General features: G+C 46.8%; 1 protein-coding gene across 12 annotated transcripts in view; it reads right to left on the bottom strand.

Moving 5' to 3' along the window:
• Positions 1 to 15,556, bottom strand: part of KIAA1217 (KIAA1217 ortholog) — a 719,758-nt gene that overhangs the window by 6,437 nt on the left and 697,765 nt on the right. For 6 of the 12 annotated variants that reach the window (XM_078075245.1, XM_078075247.1, XM_078075250.1 and 3 more), the window contains 6 exons: positions 15,342 to 15,489; positions 13,077 to 13,524; positions 10,439 to 10,622; positions 6,660 to 6,823; positions 5,777 to 5,938; positions 2,524 to 2,643 (listed from right to left, as the gene is read on the bottom strand). In XM_078075245.1, the coding sequence (XP_077931371.1) occupies positions 2,524 to 2,643; positions 5,777 to 5,938; positions 6,660 to 6,823; positions 10,439 to 10,622; positions 13,077 to 13,524; positions 15,342 to 15,489 (1,226 nt within the window). The remainder of the gene's footprint in view (positions 1 to 2,523; positions 2,644 to 5,776; positions 5,939 to 6,659; positions 6,824 to 10,438; positions 10,623 to 13,076; positions 13,525 to 15,341; positions 15,490 to 15,556) is intronic. The other 6 variants (XM_078075246.1, XM_078075248.1, XM_078075251.1 and 3 more) reach the window with 3 other exon arrangements.

Genomic DNA, 15,556 nt, shown 5'->3' with positions numbered 1-15,556 from the left:
TCAAGGAGTAACACACAAACAACAGAGTCAGTATTAATCACATGGAAACGTCGTACAGGATACAAGGTACGTTAGCTACCCAACACCTTCCTCTTTAACTTGCCCTCCTCCCGGTAAGGCCTCCAAATATGTGCAACGATTCAGCTGGTGTGCTTGAACAATGTCAGGTCTAATGTGGGATTTTAAACTTGGGTTATTAAACAACTAACACATCCAGTAAAAAGGTCTGAAGAAGAATAAATGAGGTCTTGCGCCCAAACGTGGAGCTAGCATACCCTGCTAGGACTCGGGTGAGAAGTTAGCCATGGAACGGACAAGGAATTGACATGTGTTGGCCTCTGTTCTGATCGGTCCCAGCCCACACCACATCCATTGTTAAGTATTTCAAATGTCACCCAGGAACATACGTATTTTAAAACGGATGTAGTAGCAGGCATACTCCGATGAAAGCCACTAAGATAAAGATGTCACAAGGGTAGGTTTCACATGACCTGTCATTTTTGTCACTGGGCTAGAAAAAAGAATGAGTGTATCAAAGCAGGTGTATTAACTTTATCCAGGGTAGCTTGGTCACAAATGTCATGTAATCTCACAATGACATCTTAGATATGCTCTCAGATGGTCAAGACTCTGTGTAAAAGGTAAGTAAGCCTCTTAATATCTGCTTATAGGCCCTTAGATTTGGATTGTTCAGATAACTGTGTAGCAGGCTCAAAATGCATATGGGCAATAAACGAAAATCATCAGAGACATAGTTAGAGGAAAACTGCATACAAGTGCAGTACTAGGCTAGCGCTTCATGACGATAGGAGAAAATTTTAAAGAAATATTTGACTTATAGAAGAGTAGATGAATAGACCACGGAGAGGTTAATAATGATACAAATTTGGGTACCAGTCCGATACTCATGGTTATTATGAAATAGGTCAATCTACTGAGTATAATGATCTACAATAAGCACTAACGTCCCTACAAGGCTCTTACTACAGACCTGCTTATCTGATGAACTCGACTGAGATGAATGAAACCAGAAGGATATGGCTTTCTAATTGCAGGGCAAGAAATCTCATGCAACCTTTTCGCCAATTAGCAAAATTCTACGAGACAATGATTGTCTCTAGAGGGATCTTCCAGAACTTCCCTGTTCCCAGGCAGCGTTTTGGCCAGAAACAGTCCCATTAGCCCAGGCATGCCCTGTGACCAGGGTCTCTGGGGGCCTTTCATGAGCTGGTTTTAATAAGGCCACGTAGGGCAATCCCACAGACTGAAAGAGCAATATATTTCCAATATGGTGTCATGGGTTCAATCCAAATGAACAGGAGATTTTCTTCATGAGAAAGATTTATCAATAATAGTCTCGTAACCTCTGCTGGTGCACAGAAATTCCCCTCACCCGGCCTGTAACAGTTTTATATGTCAGGTATGTGGCAGACGTAGTTTGCAGGAGGCCTTGCGATGGCTGTGAGACAGGGAGCAGGAGCCCGGCCTCCCTGGCAGAGCGTCACGGCTGGGAGCTATAAGCCCCAGGACTGTCTCTCTTGAAGGATTATGTTAGAACAGCCCCTGACTTGGGAGCCTCGATCTCCCATCACTGAGCTTTCTTATACAGGGACTGAGGTCGCCACCTGGTGTCGCTAGTAGGCTACACGGTGGCTGATTTGTTTGACTTTATCTAGGGGATGCTAGAACCTTCGATTTCTGAAATAAACGTTCCTGGCGAAAAATGCTAGGACTTGAGTTGGTCATGATAAGCTTTCAATCCTGGTGTGTAAACAGAGGCTTCCTTCAGATAAGATGGCTCTATATCCAAAAATCTAGATGCGACTTAAAGAGTTGACATTCAGACAATCAGGCCAACGTCCTTTCCCTAAAGTACTTAGGTAACGACAGCAAATTTTGTTGCAGAGCCTGGACATCTGTCTTGAAGCCATTAGGATGCCACAATGTATATTAGCACTAAACCCAGACTGGACTTACTGTCTTGCAAGGTATAGTCTGAGAATGTGTAGTACTTAACAAAAATTCTGTCTGGCATTCTCGAACATGTGTGCAAATACATATGTGTAAGTTCCCATGAGGACACACCTGTGGATGGTGGCAGGCTTACAGCTCTGCCGTGTGTTTTCTTCCCAGAATCCAAGGTTTGCAGCTACTTCTGATGTAGGTGTGTTGGACCTAGAAGACCTGTTAAAACTTAGAAAAAGTGCTACACACTCGATCGATGTTTCTATTTTTTTCCTGGAGTTCTAGAAAAATCTTGCAAGGCGTTACGTATACTCTTCGGTTTGGGAAGATAATGCCTAAAATGCTGCACAGACTATTGCGTGCTGTGCGCAGGAACACTGAGGTCACTGATTAATCTCTGATTAAACCTAAGGCTGTGTCTCCATTAGTTTAAAAAAAAAAAAAGGCGAGAGAAAAAAAGAGAGGGCATAGAAGGACAAACGCAGGAGTGGTGTTAGTGTCAGCACAAGGAAAGAAGGACCATCGGCCTGGGTGGCAAATGTGTCACCACCACGTTACCTTCTTCTCCTTGGGTGGGACCGTGGCCCCCGGCCTAGTGTCTTTAACGTGACTGTCAGCCCGGCACTGCTCGGCATGACTGTTTGAATTTACATCCATAAAGGAACACTTCTGGAATGCCTGAGGGATTAAAATACTGAGGTTAACGGGGATCCAGGTGCAGGGAGGAGGAAGGAGGGAAGAGGCAGAGTCCAGAGACACGGAGACCTGAGCCCAGGCCTGCATGCAGGTCACACGGGGCCAGGGAGGCAGCGTCTGCGAAACGGGCTCCGCATTTGGGCCTCAGGCAGCAAAGCTGAATGCTGAGCCAGGGGCAAAGGCTTCCTATGTGTGCCCGGCAGGATTAATGGACAGAAGCCTTGAAAGGAATGCCCTTTCTTCCAGAACCTGATTTACATGTAGTAGGGCTTCTTGCTTTGACCTTTAAAAAATGTTGAATATGTAAATGAATTAAGACAAGAAGCTATCTTTCTTTTTTCTCGGTCATTTTCTTTCTTTTCTTCTTCTTTTTTTTAACCAGCTTTCTTGAGGTCAGAGGAAAAAGGGCACAAGATACTGCAAACCTCTCAATCGTACAACAAAAGTAATCCTTACCAATTCACTGTCTGCGGTAGTAAGGGACTCCCATCCTCTGAGGGGTTCTGAAGTGCATTAGAATAAAGTGATGATGCCCTTTAGCACCCGGGGGGATTCTGAGCAGCCTCGGGGTTACCCGAGCCTCTAGCCCTGTCCCTGAAAACTATCAGGTTTGGTTCTAGGAACCCACGCCGGCTCACGTGAACATGGGGTGAGGGAGGCCAGTTCTCAGACGGACAGAAAGCATAGACTGTGTCTCTGGGGCAGAGAGTGGGAGGGACAATACGATCGTGAAAGCAAGAAAGATGAAGGACTCCAGTGTCCAGCTTCTTGAAATCAGTGGTTCTCAACTCAACTACATGTCACCTTGTTAAAAAACAATTCTGTTACCCAGGCATCACCCAGAGAATAATTCATTCAGAATTCATTCAGAGGCCCTTTTTTCTTTTTTAAAACACTCCCCCAGATAATTCGAATGCGCACCTGGGACTAAAGACCAGTTATTTAAACGAAAAAAATCCCAAATAATTGCGTCATATTTTCTTAATGTCAAGTATGCTCCTTTGGAAAAACTCTGTAGGCAGAAAGAATAACCCATGCCCGCACCAAGTTGACCATTTCAGGACGGGTCCTAAAATACGAATGAAGCTGATGCCTGGGGCCTTGCCGGCCTGCTCTCCCCCTACTCCACTCACTCCCCGTGCCTGAAGCGCTGGCTCCCCCTTGCAGTCCCTCAGACACCCCAGTCCTTGCTAGCCCTGGGGATGCCCACTAAAGCCACTTGCCATCTCCACTGGGCTGTCAGACCCTGGACTTGGGAGCCTGTGGCCTCTTCTGATGCCTGGTACCCTGGAGCAGGCAGGTGCCCCACAGTTTCATTCTGGAGGTTGCACCTGCTCCTTGTCCTGCCTCGGGACATCGAAGTCCAGAGCCTGAGGCTGACCTTCTGAGGCAGCAGGTTGGGTCCCTGCCGCCCGCAGGAGAGCTGCCTGGCTTTGGCTAAGTTAGGCTTAGAGCACTTTATTCACCAGTATTACCTAACCACCAATACTACAACAAGGAGCCAAATACTCCAGCCTCTGAAAACTTTCAGTCAAAGAAAGCATCCGCGGTATGTAGGCCTCAGTGGAGGGAAATGTTCTCAAGCCAAGAGCTCTAAGAAGCTGGAACAAATAGATGACTTCTGATTGGGGGCTAGTGCAGGATTATTCACGAGCCTAAAGTCTCTGCTTCTTGGATTAGTAGTGACTGCTCACCTTGCGCAGATTTAAAATCATCTAGTGCTTTGTCATCCATTTGAACCAAACTGGGCCATGATCAATTCTTACCACACTTTGGGGCAGATGCTACAATGAATGGTCCCAGAACCTGCCTCCACATCTTTGGACAAGGCCCGATCCCCCAACAACCAGCAGGCTTGTCATTGCCAGTGTCCTCAGCCAGGGGGTCCTCACTGGATCACTGAGTGACGGACACCTCCACGCTCTCAACTGTTGCATGCGTCCCTAACCTTAGCAATCTACGGTTCTTACGAATGACACTCTCTAACCATTCGGAACAGCTGTCTGCAAGCTGATTGGTGGGAAGGATGTCCCAGGCCAGTTTGGGAGTTTTAGTGAGGCTCGGAAGGGCTCACCCATATTCATAAATCAACCCAGCAGCCCTGTGAATCCAAACAGCCCAATTTTGGCAGTTACCACGAAGGAAGGCAAAACAGAACTGCCGTGGTAGAAATGACATGGTTTGCAAGTCTCTCTACTCCACGTGAAGAATGCGGATCTGTGGGACCTTCACAAAACCATGAGTACACTGGTGAACAGGCAACATGTTTTGGAGCCCCATGTGGTTGTGGTCTGACCATCTGACCATCCAAAGGGGGGGGAAAAATCCTACAATAAGTATGGGTCAAAGTGAAATATTCTACGAACAGACTTTAGTCTGGGAATTGTGCATATGTCTCTGGTTCGAAAAGTTCTTAGAACGTACAACCAAGGTAGATTCACAGCCATGATTTGAATGTGGGATAAGCTTTGAGTCTAGTTTCTGTACCCCATCCTTAATCCTATGGATGGACTCTGTCAATTAGTTAAAAAATAAAAATCCAAAACTAATACATAAAGTATCATTTCTCAAACAGGCCAAAGAAAATGGGAATCGTTCAACTTGTCAGAATATTTGAAAAGATGACACTGACACCGAATGGGAGCCTGGTATGGAGAGCAGAAGGCCTAAGGGCAGCCATTCGAGTATTAAAACCAAAGGATGGGACCCCACCTGAAGTGGGCCTTAGTCAGTCCTTATGAAGACAAGACAATGGCTGGTATTTCTGATCCCTGTCTTAATTGCTTGTGAAATGAAGCCGAGTATTAAGATTAAAAGCAAGGAAAGCAAATCCTCTCAGCCAGAGCTAGGAAAACTTGCAGTTGATCTTCTGTATAAACTTCCCGAGCTGTTTTGTGAAATGATCATTCCTTACACATGTCATGAGGTACCCTGAGAGCCTAGTTCAGCGCCATCTTGGAAAAGTGGAAGCCAAGGCCAGAAGATGCAGCTTTTGGGGCCTAAGTCCAAAGGCTCCTGGCCAACCCTCTCTAGCTAATGCATCTGTGACAGACACAGCCAGAGAGTCCTAGATATGAAGGCAAGGAGCCATAGTCAAGTCACCTCATCCACGTACCTGGAGTTCTGCCATTATTTTGTCTCCTTCCTCTTCTTCCTCCTCATCCTTTGAGGAGGAGGTAGTGACTGATGGTGGGGATGGGGTCCAGGCAGAAGCAGGCTCCTCTGGACATTTTGTGGCTCTGGCCTGGGGGCTTGGTACAGCATCTTCACTGCTTGCCTGTGGAAGATTCAAATCACAGATACTGGCTTAACCCCTGCAGGTGCTGGTGAAAAGAGGGCCAGATCATGAGAACACATGTTCCCTTACTGTCTGGTGCATTGGCTTCCTAACTCTTCAAATCGAGTTCAAAGACTACAATATCCCCTTGCATTTAGTTTGGGTTTTTTGTTTGTACAAGCTGTCATTTTGGTGAATAGATTGAAGATTTTTAATAAAACTGTAACTACTCAACATTCGGTGCCTTTAAGAAAGGCCTGCCCATGCTACATATCCTCAGAAATTGTATTTCACATTTAGCACAAAAGACAGAACTTGCCAAGTGAAGTGGAAGCTGAAGCTCATTGAGCATCTTTCTGTGCAGACTCTCACACCTATGTTAGCTAATCTCACTTAGCTTTGTAAGATGGTCTTTCTTTGGCTTCCTCTTCACCCCTCATTTTCAATCTTATGCCGCCTTGCTGGGGAAGTAGCTTGTGATTTGCATTTTACATTGTTGCAGCTAGAAGTCAAGTAAGGATAAAGCTCGTAGCGCTGAGTCTAGTCCAATAACACCAGCTGACATTTTCCCATCTGTGGGGCCTTCCTGTGATGTAGCTTAGTCAATTCTCTCCTTCTCTGCCTTACTACTTGTTGTGTTCTAAAGGAGAATAGAGAGAACCTTGTCTAAGGGTATCATTTGAATCCAGAGACCAGTTTACCAGCGCTTAACCCATCAGACCTTAGCGGTGGTGTTCTCCTTCCTGCTGGTGTAGACCACGTCGCCGGACCTCGTGGTGGTGAGCCCTGATCCTGGCAGGTAGCTCCGCCGAGGGGGCGGGGGAGGAGGAGGTGGGGACTTACCCCCCAGCTTGTCCAAGTCTTGTTCTGGATTTGGAGAGTCTTCTGGAAAACAGGGTATCATTGAAAAATAATATCTTTGTAAGATAACGTCCAGAACGGTGTATTTCTAGAAACTCGATGCAATCTGACTTAAACATTTCTCTAGTCTCTCCCTAGTGTGATGATTAAAGGTATGGACCCTGAAGCCTGACTGACTTGAAATCTCAGAAAGATCCTGCACAAGTTAACTAACTTCTCTCTGCCTCAGTTTTCTCATCTGTTAAATGGGTATTATTATGATCTTCTCCACTGGGGTGCTGTGAGGATGAAATAACTTAATATACGTGAAGCATTTGGAACAGTGCTTACTGGCTTATTGTAAATGCAATGCAAGTACAAGCTATCCTTATTCAACAAAAAGTCTGGGTATTACTTGGAGAGATGAAATATTGGAGCCTAAAGACAAATCCAGGGGTACCTGGGTGGCTCATTCAGTTAAGCAGCCAACTCTTGGTTTTGGCTCAGGTCGTGATCTCAGGGTTGTGGGATTGAGCCCCACATCGGGCTCCGCACTCAGCGTGAAGTCTATTTGTCCCTTTCCCTCTGCTCCTCCTGCTCCCTATCTCCAAAATAAATAAATAAAATCTTTAAAAAAAGACCAATCCAGAGCCCCCCGCATAGCCTCTAAAGCCTCCGTCCCGCAAGTCTGAAAGACAGTGTGAGCAGGAGGGGTTGGAGCAGGGGATGCTAGAAGAATCTGGCCACTGAAGGGCCAGAAGGCAAGTGGGAGGCAGATGGAACAGAAAACGAAGTCAGGGAGAAGTGGATTTTCGGTCATAGTTGTGTGATTGGAAACGGTTCTTTGCTAACAAAAGGAGGCAGTAAACACAGAACTGCAGAAGTATAAATTAGGATAGACACCAAAGATTAGAAAATGCAGATATCTGCTTAGCGTTCTTCAGAAAACTGCCCCCAAAAGGCACTTAATAAAATTTAAACAGTGGGCCCCATTCCTGCCTTTATCAATATTCCTCACCTCTGCCCTTCACCAGCACTCAACCCAAGAGCTCACTAAGGCGGGAGAGCCAGGAATTCACAGTCCGGAGCTTCCAAGTGGGCTTTGCCCCAGCTCTCTCTAACAAGGTGCCCTCCCTGGAATGTGCTTGTCTCTTCTGAGCAACCTAGTCAGAGCTGTTTGAGGAGTTTCTACTTAAAATTATAATAAGGATGTGGGTAAATCATCGGGGTGAAATGCCCACGATTACGTGTAGTGGCCGGTTTTAGTCTCATGCCTGAGGGTGCCGGTTACAAGGCCCAAGCAGCACTGGGCCACCTGGCTGGTGCCTAAGCCAGCAGCCCAGCCTGGGGATGGCCTCGTCAGCTTTGTGGGTCCCTCCAGGGACTGGCACAGGCTGATGGGCCCTGCAGGTGGGCCCAGGTCTCCTCTCCTGTGTAATGACAAAGACTGCCTCTTTTTTTTGTTGTTTTTGTTTTTGTTGTTGTTGTTGGTTTTGGTTTTGTTTTGTTTTTTAAAGATTTTATTTATTTATTTGAGAGAGAGAGAAATATCGAGAGAGAGAGAGAGAGAGCACGAGCAGGGGGGAGAGGGAGAAGCAGGCTCACCGCTGAGCAGGGAGCCTGATGCAGACTCGATCCTGGGATCATGACCTGAGCTGAAGGCCGACGCTTAACCTAACACTGAGCCACCCAGGCGCCCCCAAAAGACTGCCTCTTTGACCAGCTTTGGTGAGGCTCCTCTGAGCCCTTTTCTCCATTAGGCTTTGCCCTTGGTCAGCTCAGCCCAGTTTTAGCAAAGAATTCTACTAAGTCAATTTAGCAAGAATCCCCCGTTCTTGACATCTGACTGGGTTCTTCATTCCCCACCCTGGACATCCAAGCCTTTAGCAAGAACCTCCCTATCCTTGATATGCTGCATTCAGAGTCGAGTTCAATTTCTCACCCACTGCAGTGGTCTTGAATCAAGTCTTCCTTGCTCTTTTTAACACATAGCTCTGAGAATAATTTTTCTTCAACACAGAATGAGGCTATAGTCCCTAAAACTTTCTACTGATGTTTAGGAGCTCTCGGTCCATCCCCTTTATCAAAGTAGTCAGCGCACACAAGAGGAAATACAAAAAAGTTTTTTTTTAAACCCTCAGTGTAGAATTTTACCTCATTAGTAAACACAAATAAAAAAATAACGTCCATGCCAAATAAGTAAAAATGATAGAAACCAACATTTGCAGGTAACGGCTTGTACTCGTATGCATTTCTGGTAGCCTGTACATTAGTGGACTCTTCCTGACAAGAAATCAGGCCACGTGTTAAAAAAACAAAAAACAAGGGCATCTGGCTGGCTCTGTCAGTGGAGCGTGCGACTCTTGATCTCAGGGTCGTGAGTTCAAGCCCCACGCTGGGTGTAGGGTTTACTTAAAAATAGAAACAAAAAGAACAACAAGAACATTTTAACTGAGTGAAAAATACTTTGGAGACTAATTTTTAAAAAATACTTCATGCAATTTTTTTTTTAATCTGAAGGAATAAGAAGCCCAAACGTGGTAAATTAACAAAATGTAGTGTTATTATTTTTGCTGTATAATCATGGAGAAGGAACAGTTCTAATTTATAACTATTTTTTATAATTTACTTATGATTCTAAAACATCCAGGGACTATCTGACAAAATTAATAATGGGAAAAGCCAGATTAGGCCAGATAGAAATGGAAGGGGGTAGATCCTTACCCATGAGAAATTCCTCACGGGAACTCTGGGAGAAAAGCTGTCTTGGGGAGAGCAGAGCCGCCCCTCCCAGGCCCCCTCCTTCCCGGGCACATGCTGCTTCACCCTCCAGGTCCCTAAACAGGCCTCACACAGCCAGCAGGTGGGGAAAGGAGGTAGAAAAACTTAGCATGGACTGATGGGGAGAGTTTCCGTGAGTGGGATTTTAGAGCAGCTTTGGGGAAGGAAAACCTGAGACAGGGTTTCAGTGGTTATAAACTGTATCTACTTTCATGTTCCTGGACATGCAAGTCAGGATGGTGATTCCTTTTCAAATTAATTTTAGTTCCTGGATGAGGCGTCAGTGAATGTGGCTCCGAGACACTGGGCTGCAAGTAAAATCGTGTCTTTGTACACAGCTCTGAAATCAGAGTAAGGCGTGGTGCTTGTTGGTTGGAGATTTAGTAGGCTGGGTTTTCTAACAGTTATTTTATGTTGTTAGTGACACATCGATGCTTAACTTTCATAGTTTAGTTGGTTCAATATACAATCTAATAATTTTGATTTAAAAAATGCCATTTTGCCTTATGATCTAATATCCCCTTGGGAGCTCATAAAGGCTGGCTTTTTCTTCCTGCAGCGCATGAAAAGCTCTTATTTTAAATGCAGCCCTCATAGTCTCCCAGCTGGTGCTGTGAAGTGTCATAAATTCATAGGAAATGTAGAAGCTAGGGATCTAAATTTTACCTTACTGGGCACTACTCTAGTGCCCTAACGCAGAACACAGTTTCCCTACTATGGTTTTGGTGAATATGTAAGAGTGAGAATCTAGTGATACCTGAGGATTTGTGCTTCCAGTTTCACAATTTTATAAAATTCTTGAGAAGTGAGAGATTGGTCCTGTCGGCCAGCATGTGCTTAAGTGGGCAGCCAGCCTGCTCAGCTGGGTGAGCGCCTCACCTGAAAGTTCGAGCTTGTCTCCTGGGGCATCACCCTTTGTTTGTGGGCCCAAGGCTGGTGGCATCTCCAGGTTTGGAATTGACTTCATGATATTGGCCTGAGCTTCTTCTAGTAGCTTCTCAAACTCTTTCCCGTTATAGTGGTCCAGATTTTGCCTTTTCTCTTCCCATTTCCTTTCTGCTTTCTGAAGGAAAATTGCAAGTGAAGAAAGTTTAGCAACCAGAGGGAAAGCTAATTAGGGATTTCATGTCGGTGTAGGGGGACGTGTGACACAGGTAAAATGTTGATAAAATAAGGCTCTGGTGTGCGTGCTGAGGGACATTTTTGTACCTCAGACAAACCTGCCTCTGTGCTCGCTGCCACGTAAGCCCAAGTGATTGATATTCATTCACAGAGAAGCAAGCTCAGAAACCCAAATTCATTCATTAACTGATTATTGAGCATTTATTGCTACTTTCCCAATAGTATTAAAAAGGACACAGGGATATGCTTTCAAAAGTATGCATCCCATAACCAAGTTTCTGTTCGTGAAACTGAGTTTTCGTCATAGAGGAGATGTGCAAACGGACAAGAACAAAACCAAAACATTCATTGGGAACAAAGACTCCTACACCTCCAGTCCACGTTTGCCTAAGAATTGCTATATGGCCTCTGGGTCAAACGTTCTTACATATAAAATGGGGGTTATTTAGATTACCTCTAAGCTCCACCAAGTTCTACAGTAGGGAGAAATACATGAAATGCATTTTTAAATACCCGTACATTTTTGAAAAGAACATTTTCCTGTGATTCTAGGGCAGCACAGGAATCATTCCAGATGGGCCACGGGGAAATCTGCAGCAGGATTACTAGGACCCCACAATGTAAGAATGGGAAAAGACAGAGGAGATCGCTTTCTTAGCACACTCTACACAGGAGATGCGAGGGCCCAGGGAGACGAGGATTTGTCCAAGAGTCACGCTGTGTAAACCCGAGTCTCCACCATCACCATCCTTACCAACCCCTCCTCTGCTTTCTTTGTCCTTCCTAGCATTTATTATTGTCTGGCATACACTGGTTCTCGATCTCTCCCTACAAGCAGGTACGTTTCGTGAAAGCACGGGCTTTGTCCCTTCAGTTCACTGCCTGCCCCAGAGCCTGTAGGGACCTGGTTGTGAAGGAAGCTCCCCCTCATTCATCAGCAATGGAGTGGGCAGAAAGGCCCAGGCCTCCTTTCTGCGGATCGGGGCATTTTTAGAGATGACTCGCAAGTCGAAACTTAAAATACACACACATCAATGATAACTGTGCCCAGTGGGTTCTCAATAGATGTTTGTTAAATAAACGGGTCGTCCTACTGACATCATTTCCATATGGACACATATGAAGGGGCAGATCCACTCATTCTCAGGAGGAAACAGGTTTCCAGGCTGCGCCCCTGCCCTGCGGGGCAGGAGAGGATCGAATCGTCGTGAGGCAATCACATTTCACCCCTCCTGTGAGATGCATTTTGTGAGTGGCTGGCTTGGATTAGGGCACAGCTATGACTTGGGAGCAGGCAGAAGCTACCTAGCGTTCAGAGGCCCGGTTGCCAGGACCGCGGCCGTGGCCATTTGAAGAGGTTATTTTTCTCTTGAGACCTGCATTATCCACTGCTGACCTGTGAGAGAGGCAGGAGGGTCAGCGCCAGGGTCTGGGGTAAGGAGTGGAGGACACGAGGGGGCAGGAAGAAGGAGGAAGCAAGCTGTGCTCCTCGGGCATGGACACCAGCTCTTAGATAAAAAGAATCTTTAAAAACATGGCCTGTTCTCTGTTCTGTGACGTTAAGGCCTAGTTTTCTCTTTCCATTTTGACAGTCTCTGCCTTTCATCCCGAGACTAGGCTAACTACTTCCTATCCCGCACCCTTAATCCTAGACCCACCTCCTTAGTCAAATCTGTACATTGTTTCAGAGTGATTTTCTGAAGATGCTATTTTTTATCGCCGGTCCAAGCAGCAACATTTTTCTGGATGCCCACACCATGACCCTGAGGCATCTCGGACTGCCCTGCAGCTTGTCTTGCCAGGTTCCTCTGCCCCGTCTTGTTCCCATTACACAGGTTTCCTCGTGTCTCCCTTTGCTCCAGCTGTCCTCTGCCCCAGCCTGCCCTCACCACCCTGCTCGGCTCACCCAGAGTCTACTGACTTTCCGAGACCACTGGCAAACCCTCCGCGGGCCTGCAGGCACCAAGGGTAAGCCCGGGCCTGCACGCGCTGGCTGGGGAGCGCTGACTCACACTTCTCCCCAGCTGCACGTTCCCTGACATCCTGCTGTAACTCGAAATCAGTGATCACGGGAGAATACACCACAGAAATGGGCAAATTCTACAAATCAGGGCGTTTTCCCCCCAGAGAGCCGGTGGTTAAACACTACCCAGCATAGCGGGGCCTCACCTTCCTACCCTTCTTGAAATCCGATGACCTTTCTCTTAATCTGGCCACTGAAACCCATGTATAGGGCTGTCTTTGAGATAAATGTTTATATATATTTGACAAAAATCTATCTTTGATACATATACACATATATGTATTATCTTTACAATCAGACGATAAATCTTCAAGGGAAACGACCAGGTGTTATTCCTTTATGGGGCTACGAGAAAGGGAAATAGGACCCTACCTCAATAGACACTGCCCTATTCTTGGCACTCACGCTGTGGATTTCCTCGATGAACAAGCTCTGCATGGTGGAACCGTTCATGGGCGTCTGTGGGGACTGCGGAGCCTGAGCGGACGGCAGAGCGGAGGTCCCTTCCTGAGCGGCGGCTGGAGGGCTGGCCGGGTGGGGACCGGTCCCTGCAGGCAGGTGGTGAGCCGGGTTCAGCAGGGCGGCCGAGAGCTGGGAGGGCTGGATGAGCACAGGAGAGCTCTGTGCGTGGTGAATGGTCAAGGGCACCACTTCCGACTTCACGTCGCCGGGGACTCCTGCCACGGGGAGGGGCTGGCCCGAGGCGTGGGGTGCCTCCTCCTGGTTCTTCAGGACTTCGGCGGCCGTGGCCTTCTCCATCGCCACATACTGAGCGGCCTGGGACGCATCTGTACCTTTCAAGAGCCCGTCGGTGACATGTCTGGGAGAAACCAGGCACAGCAACATTAACTCTTAAAATGGGTAGCTTGCATTTTATTTTTATGGCATGAACTCGAACGCTGTGTTATCCCAAAGCCAGGCAAGCTATTCTTGCAAAATTAAGATGTTCAAAAACCCAGAGTTGCAGCTCAGGGTTGGGGGTTTCCATAGCAACTTCCTAATGCCCTCCAGCTGCCTCCCAGCTGGCTCTGATAGCTGCGTTCTCAGTCCTTCCCTCGCGAGATGGTCTGTCTCTTGCTTTCCACTAGCGTGGTCTTGCCCAGCCGGATGCCGTCCTGTCACTATTTGTGTGGCGGCGCACAGTGAACATGGGACTCTAACAATAACTCCTGTACCCAATCCTGGCTGGACAGCCCCTCAGAGAGGCTCACTTCCAACCCCCAAAACTTCCTGAGCCCTCCACGTTCTCCTCCTTGCACTGCCGAACCCCCGGGGAGGGCAGTTCATACAGCTGAGCCTTGAAAAGCGTGGGGCTTAGGGGTCCTGACCCCCTACACAGCTGAAAATCCATGTGGAACTTTCGTTGCCCCCAAAAATCTTAACTGCGAATAGCCTACTGTTGACGAGAAGCCTTACCTACATCATAAACAGTTGATTCACATATATTTTGTATGTTATCACTGTATTCTTACAATAATGAGAGAAAAGAAAATATTAAGAAAATCACAAGGAAAAGAAAACCCATTTAGAGTACTGCCCTGTATTTATCGAAAAAAATTCCTACACAAGCAGACCCGTGCAGTTCAAACCCGAGTTGTTCAAGGGGCAACTGTGTTCTAATTCCTTGTGCCTGCTCATCATGTCGCTCAGCCTTGTGTGATCAGGCTTCCCCACCTGGACTCGACCTCGCCTTTCTGCAAGGTCAACAGTGACTTCAAATCTAGCAGCTGGGTTGGTCCTCATCCTCCTCTGCTTTTTGGGGTCATTTGATGCTATTTGTTGATTTCCACCCATGGTGCAGTGGAAAGGACACGGCTTTGGGGTCAGCCAGACCTGTGCCTGAATGTCATCAGTCCTGCCATGTTCTGGCTATGATGTTGGGAACCTTACCTTTCTGAGCCTCAGACAGTTTGCTATAGAGTGTAATAATGATGAGGACGAGGGCAGGAGGATGAGAATGCTTCCTAATGCCTTCCTCGGGGGTTACTGTTAGGATCAATGTAGTTATATGTCAGACAATGTCAAACTTGACAGATAATCTTTAATCGGTGCCTCGTTTTCTTATTAAAATGTTCTCTCTCTCTTTTTTGTTTTGAAAAGAAGACATTGCATTTGGTGACTCTCCTCTGCTACTCACTTCTGTTTCTTTTACCGATGCTGGATCAGTAAAACAGATCCCCAAGGATCTGTTCCCCCCTTTCAGTCTCATGCCCTCTCCTTCACTGCCACCAGTCATCTTCATGAAGGCAACTTCCAGTTCTAAATCTCTCCTCCCACCTGCCCCCTCCGCCCCTGAGTTAGGCAGCACCGCGTCCATAATGCCATCTCTTGAACTTCGGTGTGCACTTCTCCTTCTAACTGAAGGCATCTGTGCTCCTGAAGTGAAGATGGCTAGTAAAATACTGTGATCCATTCTTCAACTTTAAAGTGTTCCTGAAAAGAACCACCTTCTAACGATTTTTTTTTAAAGAAATGTTTACTAAGTTTACTAATCTTAAGCTCTAGGCTGTGCCCATCGCAGCCAGCCTGTATTGAAGAATCAGGACCTCCAGTCATAGTGCAAAAGAATATTTGGGGTGGAAGGAGTCACTGTCTCTCCTCAGGACATTTCCCCACCCCCAGGGGAGTCCCAGTTACCTCCGCAACATGGTCAAGGTGTCGGTCATGCTCCGCACTCTCTGCAGGAGACTGTCTAGCCTGTGGGGCTCCTCCTTCAGGAACCGCACGGCCTCCACTTCTATGCGCAAGATGGCTCGCATCTTGTTTTGTAAGGTTGGAAATTCTCCTGCAGGCCAAGAACAACAGATGGTGAGTTGTAGGAGAAGAAGCAGAATGAGGAGCCCCCACCCTGC

The sequence above is a fragment of the Halichoerus grypus genome, chromosome 6 (assembly GCF_964656455.1).
Source record: "Halichoerus grypus chromosome 6, mHalGry1.hap1.1, whole genome shotgun sequence".
Lineage (NCBI taxonomy): Eukaryota > Metazoa > Chordata > Mammalia > Carnivora > Phocidae > Halichoerus > Halichoerus grypus.
This window is presented reverse-complemented; position numbering and strand designations above follow the sequence as displayed.